The 22,008-nt window shown below is 37.3% G+C and overlaps 1 protein-coding gene across 2 annotated transcripts in view; it reads right to left on the minus strand.

Moving 5' to 3' along the window:
* Positions 1-22,008, minus strand: part of NSF (N-ethylmaleimide sensitive factor, vesicle fusing ATPase) — a 126,222-nt gene that overhangs the window by 35,816 nt on the left and 68,398 nt on the right. For both annotated transcript variants that reach the window (XM_081109411.1, XM_081109410.1), the window contains exons 12-15: positions 21,631-21,818; positions 13,514-13,609; positions 8,252-8,408; positions 6,142-6,275 (exon numbers count right to left, since the gene is read on the minus strand). In XM_081109411.1, coding sequence (XP_080965537.1) covers positions 6,142-6,275; positions 8,252-8,408; positions 13,514-13,609; positions 21,631-21,818 — 575 coding nt within the window. The remainder of the gene's footprint in view (positions 1-6,141; positions 6,276-8,251; positions 8,409-13,513; positions 13,610-21,630; positions 21,819-22,008) is intronic.

The raw sequence follows: 22,008 nt of genomic DNA on the forward strand, positions 1-22,008 counted from the left end.
GTCATTAAACTCTCTGGTACCACCTCTCTCATGTGCAAAGGTAGATAGTGGTCCTAAGAGACAACCTAGAATGTGGGGAGCCTGGACTTGAGGCAAGAGCAGGCTGGCTGCACTCTAAGCACTGAGGAAAAGGAGGTGTAGGGCTCCTGATGCACAAGGGGGAGGGACAGGTCTGAATATGGTCCTCAAGGACACTGCAAGCTCTCAAGGAACACAGCACACTCCTGGAATCTTCTGACCAGTTGGGAGCCACCTGTGTGCAGGGGAATGGCAGCAGCTGCAGACCCTGGAGTCCACATGAATATAGATGGGAACACACCAGTATTAGTTCCATGTTAATCTCAGCCTTTCAGAATCACAACCACAGCAAAGTGTGTTCTAAGTAGACTCTGTCCTCTATTTTCTACAACCTCTTCAGTGCTCTGAGGCAAGTGAAGCCAAATTCTCTGCTCCTTTGGGGGCTGAAAGAGTTCATCTTAATTCTGAAGTGGTTGGCGTGAAGTACCTAGTTAGTAGGAATCTGATGACTTAGAAAATCCCTAATGCAGTAAATCTGTCAACAATTAGCTGAAAGCATACTCTAATCATATTTGGTAGCATATAAAAACGTAAATGAGCAAATTCAAATCAGTGCTATCAGTAATAATCTCTAGTTTCTAAAAATAACTGGGGAGAAAACCAAGCAAACATTAGCTGTCTTCTAATGAAACTGCCTCAGGAAGCGGACCTAAACTTTTGGCAAAGCACTAAAGATTCCTGGAATGACCTTAAAATCCTTTATTTGTTCTCCTTGCTTTTCAGGAAAAATTCTTACATTTTCACATAACGGCAAGCCACAGAGTGAGGTATGCTTTAATAATATAAAAAGCCACAAAGTCTGAAAGTTCTACTAAAGATCTGTTCCATGTTCTTCTGTGTGCCAAACAGATACAAATGCCAAAAGACAAAGTGTATTAAACAAAACAACAACAAGCGCCCTGTAATCACTTCCGGAGTGTCCACTTCTCTCGGTTAATACATGCACAAACTTCAACAAACCAGTTACATGATATATTAGGATGTTAACCAAAAACATCCAAATTCTGTTGCTTAGTAACTGCTGTCAAAAGATCCAATTTCCAGCTCTGCTCTTTGTATGGACTAAACCCCGAAAAGGGGAGGATTAGGCACCATGATTCTGTTCTGTGAAGACTACAATTTGCAGTGGGATTTACAGGAGGAGGATATTCAAAGAAGATTATTTCTTTCATGCAAAGCTAGTGGAAAGGAAAATGTCTTCCATTAGTTTTCAATCCTTTAAAAGCAAGACTATATTATATGTTATTAATGGTCATAGTTTTATAAGTCACTCATTTTTACTTAATTTTATTTAAGTAATTTAGTCACATCAGATTGTTGTTTTGTATACTCAAAAAGCATCAAGATTAGGTAATGAGTTAAAATAAAAATTTATTGCTTTGTCCTTTTATTCATTTAATGACACTAATAGAACTACTACAACAAATTTCTTAAAAAGTATAGATGCAACAATAGATACTGGAATTAAAATTTTAAAATAGAATGAAGTTGGGAAAACAAACATAAACGGGGGAAGGATCTGCAAATATTTCAAATATCCGAACGGAACATATGGTACCCCCCAGAATGAGGATAACACCTCATACATACTGGCAGTGGTGAGAAGTTGACCTATGGAGAAAGAACTCATTAAGCAAATTAAGAGCAGTGCAAGGTAAATGTTAAAATAATTGAGAATAAACTACTTTCATACATTATAATACCATCCATATGTGAACAAAAAGCAATAGCTTAATTACAGTGAAATCTTAGCTGCTCATTAAAACAAGTCTAGCCCTAACCAGTTTGGCTCAGTGAATAGAGCATTGGCCTGTGGACTGAAGGGTCCCAGGTTCGATTCCGGTCAAGGGCATGTACCTTGGTTGCGGGCACATCCCCAGTAGGGGATCTGCAGGAGGCAGCTGATCCATATTTCTCTCTCATTGATGTTTCTAACTCTCTATCCCTCTCCCTTCTTCTCTGTAAAACAAGTCTAATGGCCCTCTTTATTAACAAAAACTCTTATCTCTTAGTTTAAGTAATAAAATGGTATACAAAGATATTCTATGAATTAACTATTCAGACCATCATTCTTTAACAAAAATTAATGTTATAATATTTCCCAGTTTCACAAATTATTCTGTTGCAAAACATTTTGAAAAATCTTTAAAACTGAGCATTTAGTCATGAAAATGTGGCTGAAGAAATAGTTAAATGCCAATCTTTTACTTATGAAATTGGCAAAAAAAGTATTTTTATAACATTAAGTGTGGTTGAGAGTCCCAGGAAACTGACACTAAAATGATGGGGCTGCTAGCATAAATTGGTTCAACTTTCTAAAGAGGTGGGATCCTATAAATCATTATTATTTTGGCGTAAGAGTTTTGGTAGCAGTATTATTAAAAATATTTTAATTATTCATATTTTTACCTTAGCAATCCTGAATCTGAGAATTTATCTTAAGGAAATAACCAAAAGTGTATGTACAAGAATAATGACAAGTAAAAAGAACCACCACACTCTATCAAGCACATATTACTAGTATATCACAAGACACTGTGTGATACTTTACATAGATTACCATTTCATTTAATTCTCATAATAACCCATAAGGCAGCTATTACTATTATCTTGATTTTATAGATGAGAAAACAGAGACTTATAGTCAAGAAATGTGGTGGAGCTGGGATTCAAATTCATATCTATTTGAAACCTAAGCCCAAGTTCTCAGCCAGTAAAATATAATGCTCCTCTAAGGAAAATCTAATAAGAAAATGGGGACAGTAATTTCCCAAGTTTGGTAGTTCCACAGAATATCATTTATAATTGGGGGGAGGGGGGGACTGGGAACAACCTAAATGTGCAATAAAAAGGGAATGCTTAAATGGATATTACATAGCTATTTAACATAATAGTGAGATAAATTTCTATGACACTGAAAAAAGTTCACAATGGAGGGGCAGGTGGAGGGACTGAGCAAAAGAGAAAAAAAACGAAAAAATAAATAAAAATTAAAAATAAAACCCAGATAAGAAAAACAAAACAAAACACAAAAGTTAATAATATATTAAGTGAAACAAGACAGTTTAAAACAGTACATCCAGTGTTATCCCCAATACATAATGTATGTGTGTGTCTGAGCAGAGAAGAAAACTGAAGGACAAACATGAACTCATTTTTTTATTTTCTCCTATTTTGGAGGTGGTGTGTGTGTGTGTGTGTGTGGTGGTGGGGAGGAGCACTTACAAAGAAAGAACGGGCCTCTCCAGAATGATAAAAACACTATAAATTACTTGTGCTCTGAAAAAAAAATTAAAAATCTTCCCATCCTCACACTACAAATGAAGGGAAGACAACAGTGGTGGGAGGTAGACTAGAACTACTTAAGAATGGCATTTATATTTCATTTTTAGAAGCAACCTGAAAAACTTAGCACCTTTAGACTGGTTTGAGCCCTCCGGCTTTTGTCAACCTATCATTAGGCAACAATGTGAAAATTATTTGCAGAGAAAGATTCTGCAATATTTCCAATATAGTTCCAAGACACCTATGCTTCATTCTTTCGCTGTTCTGTACTTTAGTTTCAGGGAATAATATCTTTTCCCCAAGGAAAGCCAAAAAGTTGAATATGTATATATTATACTGCTGAAACATAAAACATTTTTGCAATTTTAAGGGTGCATGGATGATCCAGACAGTGAACCATGAATTGAAACCATGTTGAATAAGCTTGTATAGACACTTATTTTCATATTCCTTAGACTTCTACTCATTTAAAACTCTGCCTTGAAAGGCTTCAACAATTTAAAGATTAAATCATAAGTTATTAAGCCATTAATTTAACCATTTAAGCCTCTAAAATCAACACATATTACCTTCTCCCCTCAAGTCAATTTGCAAGAGATTAAAATAATAAAAATGATAATATCTCACACTTACAAAGCAGCTTTGATCTGCAGGAGTCTAAAGTACTTTTTAAAAACTTTTATAGAAAAACTAGGACCATCCACTCACATCTGAGGCAGAGGCTGGCAGCTGGTGAAAAGCAATGGAGTAATTTATAATTTGTACAGAAGATGACTATTTTTTAATTTTTTTACTTTAAAAAAATAGTTTTAAATTGATTTATAGAGACAGAGGGAGGGAGCGGAAGAGAGAGAAACACCGATGTGAGAGCAAAACATAGATTGGCTGCCTCCTGCACTCCCCCTACCGTGGATCAAGCCTGAAAACGGGCATGTGCCCTGACCAAAAATCAAATCAGCAACCTTTCTGTGCACAGGATGATGTTCAACCAACTGAGCTACACCAGCCAGGGCAGAAGATGACTACTTTTGCCAAGTATAAGAAATAGATGGAGTTAGAGACATGCCAGTAGAATTAGCTGTTCAATTAAAAGGAAAATTAAATGACCAGAGATTCCAAGCGCTATTATTTAAATTTTCACCAAAGGATATGGCTTAAGGGTTCCCTTTAGAGGGAGGAAAAAAAAAACACTAACAAAAAAAACAAAGAAAACTAACCCCTATTTACATCAAGGAAATGACTGGTCTCATGATTTTGTCCAGATTTTCTTGAGAATATATACTACTGGTTTCACCTCAGACAGAATAAATTGACTATGGTACTTAAGTTCTTTTGGTATCTGAAAACATTTCCTTCTCTTTCATACTCAATTTCAAATATCTTTATATAGAATATTTTTAATTTATCGATTTTAGAGAGAAAGAGGAAGGGGAAGAGAGGGAGAGAAACATCAATTTGTTTTTCCACTTAGTCGTGCATTCATTGGTTGCTTCTTATATGTGCCCTGACCGGAGATGGAACCCACAACCTTGGTGTATCAGGATGATGCTCTAACCAACTGAATGACCTGGCCAGGGCTCTTTATATAGAATACTTATCTTCACATTTCAGTGTATCGAACTGGAATCCTGCCCCAAGCTCTGTTTTCTCTATCCATTTCAAGCACCCTACACAAATAATTTTCTGCCTCCTGCACTAACAAGACACTAACTTTTCAAACATTTTTTTTTTCTTTTGGAATATGCTTGTCTCTTTCCTAAAGAAAAACTGAAGTAATTCTATCCTATGTCTTTATAAAGTGAGGGCCTCTGAGCACCGTAAAAGAACACCTGAGCTGTCTTCACTAGGTAGCACTTCAATTCTCAAGAATCCTTTCCTTGACTCTGATTTTTCCACATATCTTTAACTTAGAGTCAGTTCTTATCTTGAAAAGATCAAGAATCAAAAAAAGGATAGAAATAAATACTTCAATTAGATACAAAATAAAATTTCTTCACTATCTGGGAGCATACATAATCAGTATCAATGGAAACACTGGCTACTAAGTGAGATTAAACAGTCATTAAAAGTCTTCATCATTGCTTGTTGTTGTTTTTTAAAAAGCAGTCACCTACTATCCCAGATGTCTCACATGACACTTGCTTGAATGTACGAGAGATGGACCAGATGGTCCTTTCAGCTCTAGAAGTCTATTCTATGTTGCAATAACTCACTGATGGCTCAAAGCAGCCATATTGAGAAGATGACAAATGGCACGTGGAGAAAGGAAGAAAGATGAGGACTGCATTAAGTTGTCAAGTAGATGTGATTATTTAATACACTGCCATCCCTTTGCGGGGGGCTGGGGGGGGGGCGGTTGAAAATATCTTTCCAATGGTACACTTCTGTACACAGTCAACTTAACTGACCTCAAATAGTTTGACTTTTGTATATTGATGAAAGAACTTAAGAATTTGGGCCACTCTACTCAAACACTCTTAACTAGGATCTTTCCTTTCAATCAAGTCAATACAAACTTAAGAAATGAAAATTAACCATTATATGTATAAAACAAAGCATAATCTGAAAGATAAAATAGAAATGCATTACAAAGTTAAATATCTAATATAGCTGCTGTTTCTTCCCAAATTTTGCTGATGATCTAGTTCCACTCGAAAAGAACATAGTTGCTATGGCACATAGACACACATACACATACAAAGATAGATATATATGTACATATGTACACACACACATCTAAGAGATATGAAGTTAAAATGAAAGTAAAAATCTTAATACCTTCTTCATGGACTGACACTTGGCTGTCTCAGAAAAGCCAATCATCTTATCAGGAGAACAGATCTTGATGAAGGGGAAGTTGGATTCCTCTGCAATCTTTGCAGCTAACGCAGTCTTCCCACTGTGAGGAGGGCCTGCATAAAGATATGAGCAAGTCAGGGGAAAAAGCCAACCTAAGCAAAGGGAAATAAAACAAGTTTAAACTTTTATCCACAAGGTACTGAGGTCTCAACTAGTTGCTCATTAACATATCCTGACACAATTTCATGGCAGACATGTTTTCTCTTATTTATTAGCAACTAAACTTAATGAACTGATTAGCATTTCTCAAAAGTATGATGAAATACGTTCCTTTTCTCTTTCTCATAGTCTTAATCTTTCAAACTTCTGCCTAAATATATAAAACTCAAGGGTTTTGCTTCTTAAAAAAGGAGTGCATTCAAATACATATCAGTATTTATGTTTAGTTCTACCAAATTATTTGTCTAAGAAAACAATACAATTTTAGGAAATGATTGTGGGGGCAGGGAAAACTGCCTTATTAGAAGCAAATGTGACTTAACAAGCTAGAATTCTAAAGACTCAGGCCACCAAATCTACAAACTTACCTGAATTTAGACATCTCCTTCTTTTTCCCTTCTGTGTAATGAAAGATGTGTACCTCTTCTACCCATAAACCAACCAATTCTTCCTTCCCATCTTTTCAGAAACCCAACGTTATTGATAGTACCCTCTCCCCCATATCTTCCATCTCTTCCTCTTCACACCCCTCAACACTACTCTCTTCTTCCTTCAAAATGGAACCTCCCTAAATAATTATCTGCTCTGGCTGCCTTCACTCTTCACCTTCCATCCACTCTCAAACAAATGCTATGGCTTCCATTCCCATTACATGGAAAGGCTCCCATCAGGATCACCAATGGCTTCCATGTCATCAAATCTAACAGATACTTTATCTGTTGGCCTCTTAAGAATAATTGATACAATTGATAACTCTCCTCTTTCTTTAAATACTTTTCTTGGATTCTATGATAGCATATTCTCTTTCCCCCTCCTCCTACCTCTCTGGTTACTCTTGCTCAGTCTCCTTTGTCAACTTTGTCCTTAACTGTTGACACACTTCAGAGATCAGTTCTAGGTCCATTTTTCTTCTCAATCTATACTCTTTCTGTAAGTGAGTTCTTCCACTCCCATGGATTCACCAACAATCAATATACTAACAACTCATGAATGTATACTGTAGCCAGACTTCTCTTGGAGCATGAGACCTACATATAATAGGCTACTTAACATTTCCAATTCAATTATTCTGTAGAAACCTCAAACTCAACGTGCCCTGAACTGAACTCATGATCTTCTTTCCCAAATCTTTCCACTAATGCTCCCAATCTTAGAAACAGGCATGTATACTAGAAACCTGGGGATTGTATTTGATATTTTTCCCATAGTACATCTAGTTACTTAATATTTCTAAGCCTCAGCTTCTCTACAAATAGGGATAACAGCAGCATCTATCCTTAGGACTGAAGTGGGTTTAAATGAGGTAATATGTGTAAAGTGCTGGTAGAGTGACTGGCAAAAGAAAGAGTTCAAAGAATTATAGCTTAATTATGATTAATAATTATAATAATAATATGGTCTCTTTTATTCTACCTTCTAAATATTTTTCAAAATGGTTTGCTTATCTCCATCTCCACTACCATTGTTACTTCAAACTACAATCAAATTACAACTAAGGCTAATGCAACTGATTCTAACCATTGATTTCTCCTGTGTCTTTTTTTTGCCCTTCCAGCAACTAGTCAAGTACTCAGTGAATATTTATTTAACTGAATTCAGCGCTATTTGGTATTACAGTCTATTAAGTAACATAGAAATTTAGATACAATCCTATAAGAAAATGAGTTGCTATCATTCATTAGTAATATTCTGTCCTCAGTAGGACTTGAATTGCACAATTATTGGTACATATATACTGGATTACTATTTTCAGACGATGAACAGTACTAGAAATGAAAATAATTCATTTTTCTGGAATGTCCTAAATGGCTTTATAAAAGTACTGTTTTGTTTTTTTAACTTTTAATGCCATCTCATCATTTCTTCTCACCTTCCAACAGGACGCTAACCAATGGTGTGCGGTCACTGTTTTTCGTCTGCTGGACCAGCAGCTCTCCATCATCTAGAACTCGAGTAACTGGATCACCCCATTTGATAATACCATTCATAATGTAACTTGCATAATCCTCTTGGTTTGTGCCAAATGCCTATGGAAGAAAAGCACAGTTTAAAACATTTTGAGCATATAAAAGATGCCCAAAATACTTTATTCCTACACAATAAAAATGTTGAGCAATATCCCATATCAGTATAAAAAGCCTGAAAACCACACCAAAAGACCTCCAATGTTTTATAATTTTGCATTTTACTTTTTATCAAATTGGGGAGGGGAGGAGCTACTTTGGGTGACTTAATGGAGAAACAATAGATTCTAGGCTCAGATTCTGCCAGAGCCCAAGCTGTCATAACCCCTGAGAAAGGATATGTCCCTATGTGCTTAGTTCTATAAGGAGTACATGGCTGTTGCCTTCTGTTAAGAACAAAGGGAAAAAGAGATTATGGACTCAGAAATTAGAAACACATGTCTCAGCAGACAAAGACACTATCCTAACTCTGACTGTAGTGTCATGGATTAAAATGGGAATGTAAAATGGTAATGAGGAGATCCTGTCCACATCAATTTGGTGGAAGGGGTTACAAGTTAAATGGCACCAAGGTAAGTGTATATGTGTAAATATAAGATTTTAAATGAGACAGGAATGAGCAGTTGTAAGGAAAGATTGAAGGGTTAGGAAAATAAAATAAAAGCAATTATTATATGTAATAATTTTAATTGTTCTCACTACATATTGGAGTTTAAATCACATTTCTCTTCATTTTCAAGTTCTAATCTAATATTGGAACTCCTATCAAACCAGTTGCCAAAAGTAGTCAATAGCTTTAGTACTTAGTTACTTAATTGAATTTTCATAAGGTTAAAAGGAAAAGAAATGAGTAGGAAGACAAAACCCAATGTAATGTAAAGGTCCTATGTCATGAGAATTCTAAGCTATTATATCCTTCAACAAGTTAATTTTTCACTACCCCGATGTATGGAACAATTTTAACTCTTCTTTAGAACTTGCACCTCACAGAAAATTATTCTTTGTAATGTCTCTAAACAGTATACAACAGTCTCATTGCTCTATTTCTTTGCTACTCAATCATTTCTCAGACTTCTCTTTGGTCCTTGCATACACTAGTCCTTTGATTCCTGAGTACAAAGGGAAATCCTCATTGCCTGGTCTGGATATGGTGCATTCAGTGGCCCTCTAAAAAGTTATAAAGGGAGAGCCTAATAAATACTGCTATAGGAAATATGTAGATTGGCTGACTTTTACCTTTAATTATTCCAAGTATACACTCTAAGTCTTACAGCAGCAGCTTTAAGATACCTTTAACCAGGAAACAGGGACCCCCTCCAGGCTACACAATATGTATGAGTCTTATCCCGCCACTTCATTTTTGTTTTGTCCCCCAGACTCATGGAATAATTTTAAGAAACTTACTACCTACTTAACTTAGTTATCTTAGTTTCCCCTTTCTTGTAGTCAAATTATAAAAAATCTTGAAATAGATCAGTTAGGGTGGGTACTAATATCTTTGGTATCTATTACAAATGACAACAGCAAAAGATTAACCATTTCTATTGCTCAGTAACTTTTGAAAGTAAATATTTATATTTAAAAGTCACAATAGTAATAAAAAATAGAGCTAATAAAACAAATTGATTTTTGTCTTTAAAAGAAATACTTGCAACAAATAATTATTGTCAAAAATATATAAAGAACTTATACAGATAAAATAAAAATAAAGAATAAACAATACAATAGAAAAATAGGCAAAGGCATGAATAGCATCTCTTGAAAGACACTTACATGGCCAATAAGTACATGGAGAAATGCTTACCTTCGTAAGTAATCAGTGAAATGCAAATTAAGACCAAAATGAGATCCCATCTTACAGCCAACTGAATGGCAAAAATTAAGTCTGACCATACCAAGTGTTGTAGAGGATATAAAGTGATAGGATCTCTTTTACAATATTGGGAAAGTACTTATTGATTCAACCACTGGAAAGAGTTTAAAATTCTTACATTTGAAGTTGGGCATTCATATACCCAACAAACCAGGAATTTTATTCCTTAATATATATCTAAGAGAAACTTGTTCAAGAATGCTCATAGCAGCACTTGCTAGTAATATAAAAACCTGGTAATGTCCCAAATGCTCATTGATAAGAAAATAGATAAATTGTGGTAGTCACACAATGCAATGCTCTTCAGGAATGAAAATGTCTAATCACTACAATATACATATGAAACTAATATAATATTTTATAACATCTGTAATTGGAAAATTGTTTTTAATTGAAAAAAAGAAAATGAATGATGTATAGCTACAGAAAATCATATGGATGATTCTTGATTATAAAATATGCAATAAAATAACAATTCCCCCAAAATTACATGCATCGTACTTTATTTTATACCCCATGTAGACTAATGACAACAGTGTGTCACAAACTAAAGATTAAGATTAATACAATTCTGTGCACCTGAGATCCATTTTTAAAAGAAAACCAAACATACACACCTCTTTAAGAGGCCTTTCTGCACTTTGTTTTTTGTACTAATATAGGACTCCAAACAATGGCTACTCAATGAAGAGTAAACAAACATTAGTGGTTATTTTATAGAAAAACTAGAGGCCCAGTGCATGAATTTGTGCACCAGTGGGGTCCCTTGGCCTGGCGTGCAAGATCAGACTGAAACTGGCTCTCTGAGATCCCCCGAGGGGTCTCAGATTGTGAGAGGGGCGCAGGCCAGGCCAAGGGACCCCACTGGTGCACAATCGGGGCCAGGGAAGGACGCGGGAGGTTGGCCAGCCAGGGAGGGATCGCGGGAGGGCTCCACAGTGTGTCCAACCTGTCTTGCTCAGTCCTGATTGGCTGGACCCCAGCAGCAAGCTAACCCACCAGTTGGAGCTTCTGCCCCCTGGTGGTCAGTGCACATCATAGTGAGTGGTTGAGTCGACTTAGCATATCATTTGCATATTATGCTTTGATTGGTTGAATGGACGACCAGACACTTAGCATATTAGGCTTTTATTATATAGGACTAGAGGCCCGGTGAACAAAAATTTGTGCACTCAGGGCGGGGGGCGGGGGGCGTCCCTCAGCCCGGCCTGTGCCCTCTCGCAGTCTGGGACCCCTCGGGAGATAACGACCTGCTGGCTTAGGCCTGCTCCCGGGTGGCAGAGGGCAGGCCCAATCCCTAGGTGCAGCCCCTGGTCGGGCTCAGAGCAGGGCTGATTGGGGAGTTGGGGCGCCGCCCCCTGTCATGCACAGAGCAGGGAGATCGGGAGGTTGTGATGCCACCTTCAGTCATGCTCAGGGTAGGGCCGATTGGGGGGTTGGGGCACCGTCCCCTGTCACACTCAAGGCAGGGTCGATGGGGAGGTTGCAGCGCCACCCCCTGTCATGCACAGAGCAGGGCCAATCAGGGGGTTGGGGCACTGCCCCCTGTCACTCACAGAGCAGGGCCCATCTGGGGGGTTGGGGCTCTGTACCCTGTCATGCACAGAGCAGGGCCAATCAGGGGGTTGGGGCGCTACCCCGTCACACACAGAGCAGGGCCCGTGGTGGTGGGGGAATTGGGGCGCTGCACCTTGTCACACACAGAGCAGGGCCGATCAGGGGGTTGGGGCGCCACACCCTGTCACACAGAGCCGCAGGGTGATCAGGGGGTTGGGGAGTTCCCCCTTATCAGGCACAGAGCAGGGCTGATCAGGGGGTTGGGGCGTCTTCCCCTGTCACGAACAGAGCAGGTGGATAGGGAGGTTGTGGCCCCACCCCCTGTCACACACAGAGCCACAGGGCGATCAGGGGGTTTGGGCGCTGCCCCCTGTCACGCTGATCCCGGTGCTAGGAGGCATATTACCCTTTTATTATATAGGGTAGAGGCCTGGTGCACGGGTGGGTGCCGGCTGGTTTGCCCTGAAGGGTGTCCTGGATCAGGGTGGGGGTCCCCACTGGGGTGCCTGGCCAGCCTGGGTGAGGGGATGATGGCTGCTTGCAGCTGGTCACACATCCTTCAGGGTGGGGGTCTCCACTGGGGTGCCTGGCCAGCCTGGGTGAGGGGATGATGGCTGTTTGCAGCTGGTCACACATCCTTCAGGGTTGGGGTCCCCACGGGTGCCTGGCCAGTCTGGGTGAGGGGCTGAGGGCTGTTTTCAGGCTGGCGGGTGACTGAAGCTCCCAACCGCTCCTTTTTTTCTTTTTCTTTTTTTATTCTGGGCCAGCTTTAGCTTTGAGGCTTGGCTCCAGCTCTTAGGCCTCCGCTGCTGAAAGTAGGTTTCTGGCCTTTGCTTACAATGTTCGATCCTGCTGGCTGAAGCCCGGGACTAAAGTAGGTTTCTGGGGTTTTGCTTAGCTTCTATATTTGTTACATAGTTGCTTAGAGTTGCAGCTCAGAGGTCTGCAGTGGCAGGCAGGGAACGTTGGAGTCCTCTATCACTGAAGCAAGCAAGCCTCATGTTAGTTTCAAGCTGCCTGGCTGCCGGCCGCCATCTTGGCTGGCAGTTAATTTGCATATTGCCCTGATTAGCCAATGGGAAGGGTAGCGGTCGTATGCCAATTACCATGTTTCTCTTTTATTAGATAGGATAGGATGGGTTAATGATCTTATATTGTATTCTAAAGCTCCAACTGTGACTAGTGAGTGCATTAAAAAAAAAAAAACCTGACACCTTTTTTTTAAAGGGCACTTAGAATGGTTAAGAGTCTTTAGAAACTGTAGTAGTTAAGGACCAAAAGTAATGAGTAAGAAAAAGGAATGCCTTGGAGGAGGTTAGAGAAAGGTAGAGAGAGGAGAATATGAGAGCTAATTTTAAATGTAACTAACATATGGAGGATGAATGAATTAAGATGAATTTTGGTTTCAGTAGCTTCATATTGTATAAGAACCAATGAGAAAACTATTTATAGTTCAATATAAAGAATTAATAATTAGAAAGCCTCAAAATGGGATGGTCAGTGTAACAGATGGTGAGCTCCCTATCATGAGAAATATTTCAGTAAGTACTGGCTAATTACCCAGCTATCAGAGTTATTGTTTGAATGTTTCTTATACTGAACACTTCTGATAAGATTTTTTGATTTTTAAAAACTTCATATGATATAACCTCCCACAATACTGGTAAAATAGCAGTTATTTTTTCTCCTGAATTATTATTATTTTGGGGCTTATACATCACTCAATATTCATACTCACTGGTTTGATATCATTCTCCAAAGAAGCGAGGAAATCTCCCCTTGTCACCTGCAGGCTCTCTGCTTTTTCCATGTCCACTTCAACTTTAGTAGTGGCCTAGTTAGAAATGAAAACACAATGTAAGGACTTCTAAGATTTAAGAATATTTTCAGCCTAAGAATGTAACACCTAAAGATTTTGAAAAGCATACTTTCACAGGCAAATAGCATCTCTCTCAAATTCACAAATATATATACCTTTGCCTGAACAATTCCATGTGTAGAAATTTATCCCATAGGTATATTCACAGATGTGTGCAATGTTATATTACAAGGACATCTACTCCAGTGACTTATAATAGCAGAAGACTAGAAGCAAATTAAATGTCCACCAAGCGGGTACCAGTTAAGTAAATTATGACACATCTGTACCAAAGAACATTGGATAGCCAATTCTTTATAAATGAGGCATAAGTAGGAGAAAATATATACGGAGGATCTCTAAGAACTCTAGCTATCATTCTAAGAATAACCTCTAAAGCCTTTACAGATACACAGATACTCAGCCCAGCCCCTTCAGGATTTGATTTAAGAGGGTCCAGGCATTTAATTTTTATAAAGTTCCACAGGTTTGTAAACCATTTTTCTAGGAGACCAAGGACCTACAACTTGGATTTGTACTCATACTTTGTACTTGAGAATCTATGTGCCAGCTCCAAGTATTCTGCTTCCTGCACCTGGAGCTGACACTTAGCACAGACATCTGGAGAGGCATCAAGGCCTTTATCAGCACTTGGAGCTGCCTGGACCTGATGAGTGATTGAGATACCAACACAATTTTTAATGTGACTGGGCTCACTCCCAATAGCAGCAGGCAAGTGAGTCTAATATTTAAAATGGTACTATGATTTTTAAAAAGTTATCTTCAAAAAATCTGATTATAAAACAAAAGTTTGTTAAACAATATCAACCTTCCATTCATTATTATAAAATATGAGTCATGTTCCTTTAGGAATAGACTGCTGAGACAAATAAAATGACAGATATTTGTTCACTGATTTATTTTGGAGAGAGAAAGGAAGGGAGAGAGAGAGAGAGAGAGAGAGAGAGAGAGAGAGAGAGAGAGAGAGAGAGAGAGAGAGAACACATCGATCTGTTCCATCTATCTATGCAGCCATTGGTTGATCCCTGCATGTGCCCCCACCGGGGACTGATCCCACAACCTTGGCGTACTGGGATGACACTCCAACCAACTGAATTACCCAACTAGGGTGACAGATATTTTTTTTTAAAAAGTAAGCCTCATGGGATAACAAGAACTATGTCAGGAAACTGGATCAAGATGGCAAACAGAACACATTTACTTATCTAGCTTCCTGCCCCAAACCCATGAAATGCCAGAAAGTTGAGAGAGAAAGGTTAAAAAGCATGGTATATACAGAATTTTTAACACTGAGCCAGAGGAGTCTGAGAAGGAGAAAAGAGAAAAAAAGATAGAAGAAAAAAAAATTTCCACAGCTGAAGAGAGCTCTGTTTTTGCAGTTTAAAGGGTTCAATGAGTGCTTATCAGGATACATGAAAACAAACCTACATCTGTCTAGACAGTGTTGTGTAGTATCAGAGCACTAAAGGTGAAGAGAAAGTCCTAGAACCTTTATGAGAGACAAAAACAGGTTACCTGCAATGGAACCTCGCAACAGTAGAAACTAGAAGACAATATAATCAATCACATTTAAAAAATACATCTGGCTATTTCCCCTAAAAATGATTTCCATATGTACACAGGGAGACAGAGGCAAGAATTTTCATAACAGTATTATGCACTGTTCTAGGCACTACAGCAGTGATTCTCAATTTCTCACCTGATGGTACACAAATTACTAAAATCCTGCGGCATACCAAAAATATATTTTTACCGATCTGACACACCAAAAAAGTATAAGTTTGATTCATTCACACCAGATAGCTATTGTTGTGTTGTGTTCTCATTTTATTTATTTGACAATCTTTTTTTTTTTTTAAATATATTTTACTGATTTTTTACAGAGAGGAAGGGAGAGAGACAGAGAGTTAGAAACATCGATGGGAGAGAAACATCGATCAGCTGCCTCCTGCACATTTCCCACTGGGGATGTGCCCGCAACCCAGGCACATGCCCCTGACCGGAATTGAATCTGGGACCCCCCAGTCCGCAAGCCGACGCTCTATCCACTGAGCCAAACCGGTTTCGGCGTATTTGACAATCTTAAGGGAAAAGAGGTCAGTGCCCCTGACTAGTCAGGTATTGCATGTTTTAAAAATTCTTGCGGCACACTGGTTGAAAATTGCTGCTCTACAGAATAGCAGTAAGGCCACAAGTTCCTGCCCTTGTGGATCTTATATTTTAAATTGTGTTGTAATAGCCTAGAATATTGAGCATTTGTCCAAAATAATGACTTACATATACTGACATGGAAAGCTAGCCAAGACATACTGTCAAGTAAAAAATATGAACTGCAGTACAATTCCATTTGTTTTTTTTAAAGTGCATATGTATATGAGTGCAAATATAAAGAAAATAGACTACAAAGGCATAGCCAAATGCTGACTACCTCTGGGTGTTAGAGATGGCCTGTCTCACTTTTCCCCTATACTTTGGCATCCTTGAGTCTTCTACAAAGAGAATATATTCATATATGACTTCTATATTTTAAAAAAGAGAGCAGGTAACAAGCAACATTTAAGTAGATGCACAAATATTCTACTTAAATAAAGAGAATAATTAGCATTTAAAGTATTAATAGGGTTTTCATTGACACATATTAGATATTCAATAAATATTGATCACATTTCCTGACATCTCTAAGTTTATTTTCCTGAATTATCTTTATAATATATAAATCTCTTTTAGCTTTATAGTTTATAAAGTATATTCATATACATTATCTCATTTCATCTCATGTCCTTATATAAGCTTGAAAGGTTTCTTAAATTGAGGGTAAAGGTAACCTTATATAAAGGTTTCAGACTCTGATTAAGTCTTTTTGACACATCTAAAAGAATTCTACAAAGTGTAAACTTTAAAGTGAAAGTGAAGAAACCAATTCTGACAGAATCACATTAAAATCCCAATGAAGCTACCAGACTAATTTTAAATATCCTCTCCCTATACAGCCCTAAGTTTTTACTAAAATGTTTTTTTTGTTTTTTTTTGGTGGAGGTGCCGGGGAATGAACCCGGGGCCTCGTGCAAAATGTTTTGTATTTTGATTTCCTCTTATAGTGAAACCAAAAAGACAGAAACATATAGCAATATGAAGGAAAAATCTTGTCTAGCTTGAAACATTTGCCAAAAAATATGACAGATTTCAGTACTGAAGCTGGTGTGCAACTTGTCTTTTTACTACTAAGAAAGGACTCACTCAATGAGTTAAAAGTGAAGTAAGATGGGTGGAATAGAGTTATTTTAGAACAAGTTGTTTTTAGATACTCCTTGAACTTCAAAAGTTAACTAGTTATAAATAACCAATAATAATACAATTGTGAATTATTCCTGACTATTCATTAAGATAATAACAGCTAATCAATATAGAAGAGACAACGTCTTTCAGCTTTTACCTGCTGAAACTAATAAACTTGTATTTCAACACGAGCAAATATCAAGTGGTCACCCTTAAATTTCATAACCTTTTAAATCTGACCTTTCAAAGTTCTTATCATTCCTGTTAAATTAAGGGTAGAATGACCTTAATCAATCAAAATTCTACAGAAAATAAGAAATAATTTTATTGAAGTTCTGCAAACATAAATCAGAGCTTCGATTCAGTTGTAAAGTGTGTGTGTGTGTGTGTGTGTGTGTGTGTGTGTGTGTCCCCGTCCTCAATTTACTTCCCTACAGCAGATTAGAGCAGAAGAAATTTGGGTTATGAATCTTCTCTACCTGAAGCAGAAATTCCTTTCAAGATAAAAACAACCTAATGTCACATGAATTTTAGTTGACCACAAACATGGTTTCAACTACAAATGACATGAACATTGAGGTGTTTATGATGGGATTTTCTACTTGTTTCAGAAAACCTGAAAGAACAATTTAACAGGGAAGACCTGTTTAGTTTAGTCCACCAGTTTTTGTTTAAACCCAAATGTTTTGTAAAGGAAGCAAAAACCCCACTAATAATGGCTTTTTATAATACACAGGAAGAACATCATAACAAACAGTTGAATGTTGTATCTAAGTTTTATACCAAGTTTAAATCATAAGTTTCAAATTACTTATTCATCAATCATTACTAGTAAAGCTATGAACATTTACAGCAATGGGAATACTAAAACTGTATGCCTTTTGTTTGGCCGAGGAGGAGTCTTGTTAGGAAAACAGTATTGAAAGAACTTTTGACAATATAGACTTTTTTAAATGCAGAAAAGGAAATGTTGGTACTATTTATTTTTGGGGGTGTGGTTAGTGTCTTACATATCCTTCCCTCTTTCCTAGAAGTGCCTATAGGTCCCTTGTATTAAATATTCCATAGATACTGTAAAAAATTAAAAGCTCTTTGGTATCAAAGGTGTTGATCACAAGTCAATATGCATCACCTGAAGTTTAAAGTAATTCAACCACGTGGAAAAAGTGAGGGAAATAATGTCCACTATTAGCACTACTTCTTACTTGTAAATCTGAAGGATAATATATTCTATATAGTCTTAACTAACATATTAACTTTACAATTAGAAAAATGATAACTGCAAATAGTCAATAAAACCCAGAAACTCAGATATTGAAAAGGATGTATATGGTATCCTCTCAAATCAGCCAATAATAACTAAACTGTAAAGAACTAATATTGATATTTAGTTTATAAGGCACTTCCAAATATAGTATTTGATTTCATTTTCATAAAAATCCAGATGAAATATGTAGTTATTGCCCTCTGACAGAGCAAAAATAAAAAAGTGAAAGAAGTGTAATGTATAACCACATCTTAGGACTATAAAATATATATTCTTCCCACCATATCTTATCGCTTCATGCATAAAACTAATGTATGCTTAAAGGAAATATGTTTCTTAATGAGATGATGGCTTAGAAACATTTTGGGATAAGATTATTGTGGTAAAAATGGCAAATAACTAAGTAAGAGAAAAATCCAGTGGCTAATGCATATGAAAAATCTGATAACTAATAAACTAGTTATTGTGGATTATATCAAGAAATACTAATGTGGTCTGAGGTGAAGGATCAGTAAGGTGGGAAACAATTTTTACATCATTTACTCAATGTTTCTTGAAGTCACCATCACTTCTTATCAAAACATTTCTTATGGTAGGGAGAGAAAGAAAAAGAAAAAGGAAAAATCCACTTTATAAAGGACCCACAATATTACATTCCCACATTATCTAGATCATTGGCATTTAAAAATGCAATGATACTAGTATCTTCCTCCTGCTGTCTCCAGTATTTTAAAGAGGTTTTTCTTATCTGTCCAAAGTGTCTTTCTCGCCCTAGCTGGTTTGGCTCAGTGGGTAGAGCATCGGCCTGTGGACTAAAGGGTCCCGGGTTTGATTCCAGTCAAGGGCACATGCCTGGGTTGCGGGTTCCATCCCTAGTAAGGGGCATGCAGGAGGCAGCTGATCAATGATTCCCTCTCATCACTGATGTTTCTATATCTCTCTCCCTCTTACTTCCTCTCTGAAATCAATAAAAATTTTATTTTTAAAAAATAAATAAATAGTCTTTCTCCAGTATGGCATTCTTGATCTAGAACAAAGTCATTTCTATTATGTAGGAAAATTATGACTTATAGATAGTTTGATTCAGAATACATATATGTTTACTAACTTAAAAAATATTTACTAAATACCTACTATATTCTCAGTATTTAGACCTATTTGAAATATTGTGGGAGATTCAGAGATGAATAAGATACGGACTTAAAGTCTAGAACAGGGGTTGACAAACTTTTTCTGTAAAGAGCTAGATAGTCAATATTTTAAGCTGTGTGGGCCATGCAGACTCGGTTGCAAATACGCAACCCTGCCATGGTAGGATGGAAGCAGCTGCAGACAATATACAAATGAATAGGTGTAGTTGTGTTCTAAAAAACTTTACTTATAAAAACTGGTGACTGGTTAGATATGGCCCATGGGCCATAGTTTGTTGACCCTTGGTTTAGAACCATTGCTAGAATTTTCCCAAATAACTAGAACATACTCAACCTAGCTGTTCAGGCTTTTATTATTTCTTGCAAGAACTGTTATAAAAGTTCCCCTCTCTCGTCTGTGTTGCCAGCTCCCTAAATACTCCCCTAAATACTCCACTCGATACAGTTGCCAGAGTGATCTTATGTTTTAACACTATGTCACTGCTATTCTTTAAACTCTTCAATGGCTTAGCACTACTCACAGGAAAAAAAGTGCATACTTCTTAGCACAGTATAAAGGGTTCTTTGTGCTCCATCCCCTGCTTTAGTCTCCTCACAATCTCTCTCTCTCTACCACCCTTTCCCTGCTTTTCATGCTGAAGTTATATTGAATTACCTTAGCATATCATGCTATTCTGTGTCTCTGTTACTTTGCGTATGTTGTTCCTTCTACCTAAAAGACCTACTCCACTAATAGACACAGAAGTTTCTCTGTGAAAGTTCTCTCACCCCATGAACTGACCACATCTGACACCTTTCTCTTCCTCACCTTCCATGTACTTTCTATGTGGAGGACAGACTGTGAGCTGCTCAAAGGTAGATGATTTACTTCTTTGCAGTTGTAGTATTAACCCCTAGAACAGTGTCTGACATACAATAGATGCTGAATAAATCTATTTTGAACCAAAGTAAACCGAAGGTACCATAAATGATACACTTATTTCAGAAAGAACAATAACACATTATTCTTGAAAGAAAGAATCAGAAAAGATTTGAAGAAAATTGTGGCATATGAACCAGGTATTGAAAAGATAAATAAAAAGAGATGGTAAAGACTCTCAGTGAAGAAAAAAAAAAAGCAGAGAAATGGAAAAATAAATTAATGTCTGATGATCAGTGAGTACTTCAATTTGACTAAAATGTGTAGAGAATAACTGGGAACACATCCGGGAAGGCTAGCCTAGAAGAAGGTCTAGAGGACCTTAAGGACAAGGCTAAGAAGTCTGTACTTTGTTCTATAGACAAAGTTGCCTCACTGAAAGTTTCTGAAGGGTAAAATGATATGAAATAGGAAGATTAATCAAATAGAAGGTGGACAGTGACAATGAGAACTGAAAGATACTGCCAAGGTAGAGCTGACAAAATTTGGCAAATGAGTTAATGTGGGATACAGTAGAGTGACAAGAATCAAAGATAACTGTGAAGTTTCAAGCCTGAGAAATTGAGATATCAGCAAAATAGGAGCAAAAAGGAAAGCAATAAAAAAAAAAAAGACAGTGGCAGAATGATTCTCTCTCATCATTGATGTTTCTCTCTCTCTCTCTCCCTCTCCCTTCCTCTCTGAAATCAATAAAAGTACATTTAAAATAAACAAAACATCCAGGTAGAATTATTTAATTATAAATGAAAGTGGGAGATATACTTTCAAGAGATAAGACATAAACCTGGGAGTAACTTATCTACAGGTGATAACTTTATCAAAATAAAAGTATCCTTGTATATATTTCTACCAGAGTATTTTCTACCAGAGTACCAATACATTTTTGTACTAATTTGCAAACATGTCCATTCCCCTGACTTTGAATTCCTTGAGGGGAGAGGCCATGCTTTATTATCTTCATGTCTCCAGTTTAATACCTCAAAAATAGCAATTATGCAGTATATTTGCTGAAAGAAGCAGCCCTCATAATTCTAAAATGTAGAAAATCTAACTTCATATGACATATTACAACTCAACACAGCACAAAGATTAAAAATATTGTTCAAAATATTCATCTGCACATGTATCAGATGGAGACAACCGAAGGGAGATGAGTCAGTGGTTAATATGGGGCAGATACTGTTATTTTTCCAGCTACTCTGAAGATTTAGCAGTAGACAGTTAATTACTATTCCTTTTATCATGAATTTTCTCTACCAAAAGTCAGCATCATCCCTAGCCCTTGGTATGCTTGAAAGGAAAGAGAAAGAACCCTGGCACAGTATTTACAGGGCTGCAGACTCCTAATCTATTAGTTACTGACCTTTATGTGTCTGTTCATAGCAGTGGATTGTGCCGCTCGCACCAGACCCTCCAATTCAGCACCGCTGAAATTCTTGGTCTCTGTGGCCAGTTCTTTAATATCTACGTCTGCAGAGAGTAACTGATGCCCTCTCATCCTTGCTGTGTGGATGTGAAGGATTTGTAGTCGACCTTTTTCATCTGGTAAGCCTGATAAAATTGATAATAAGGCAGATATTATTTTATTCCTAATGCTTTCTTATAGGTACTCAACCATGAAAACATCTGCTTCTCATGATATACAACTTCTCTAACAAACATTAAACCATTGAGTTACATGACTTTGCTCCTGCTAATGAACTCTAAATATATTCTCCCACTCCCATGCCATCAGTGACAG

This window comes from Myotis nattereri (genome assembly GCF_964212035.1).
Source record: "Myotis nattereri genome assembly, chromosome: 16".
NCBI classification, from domain to species: Eukaryota; Metazoa; Chordata; class Mammalia; order Chiroptera; family Vespertilionidae; genus Myotis; species Myotis nattereri.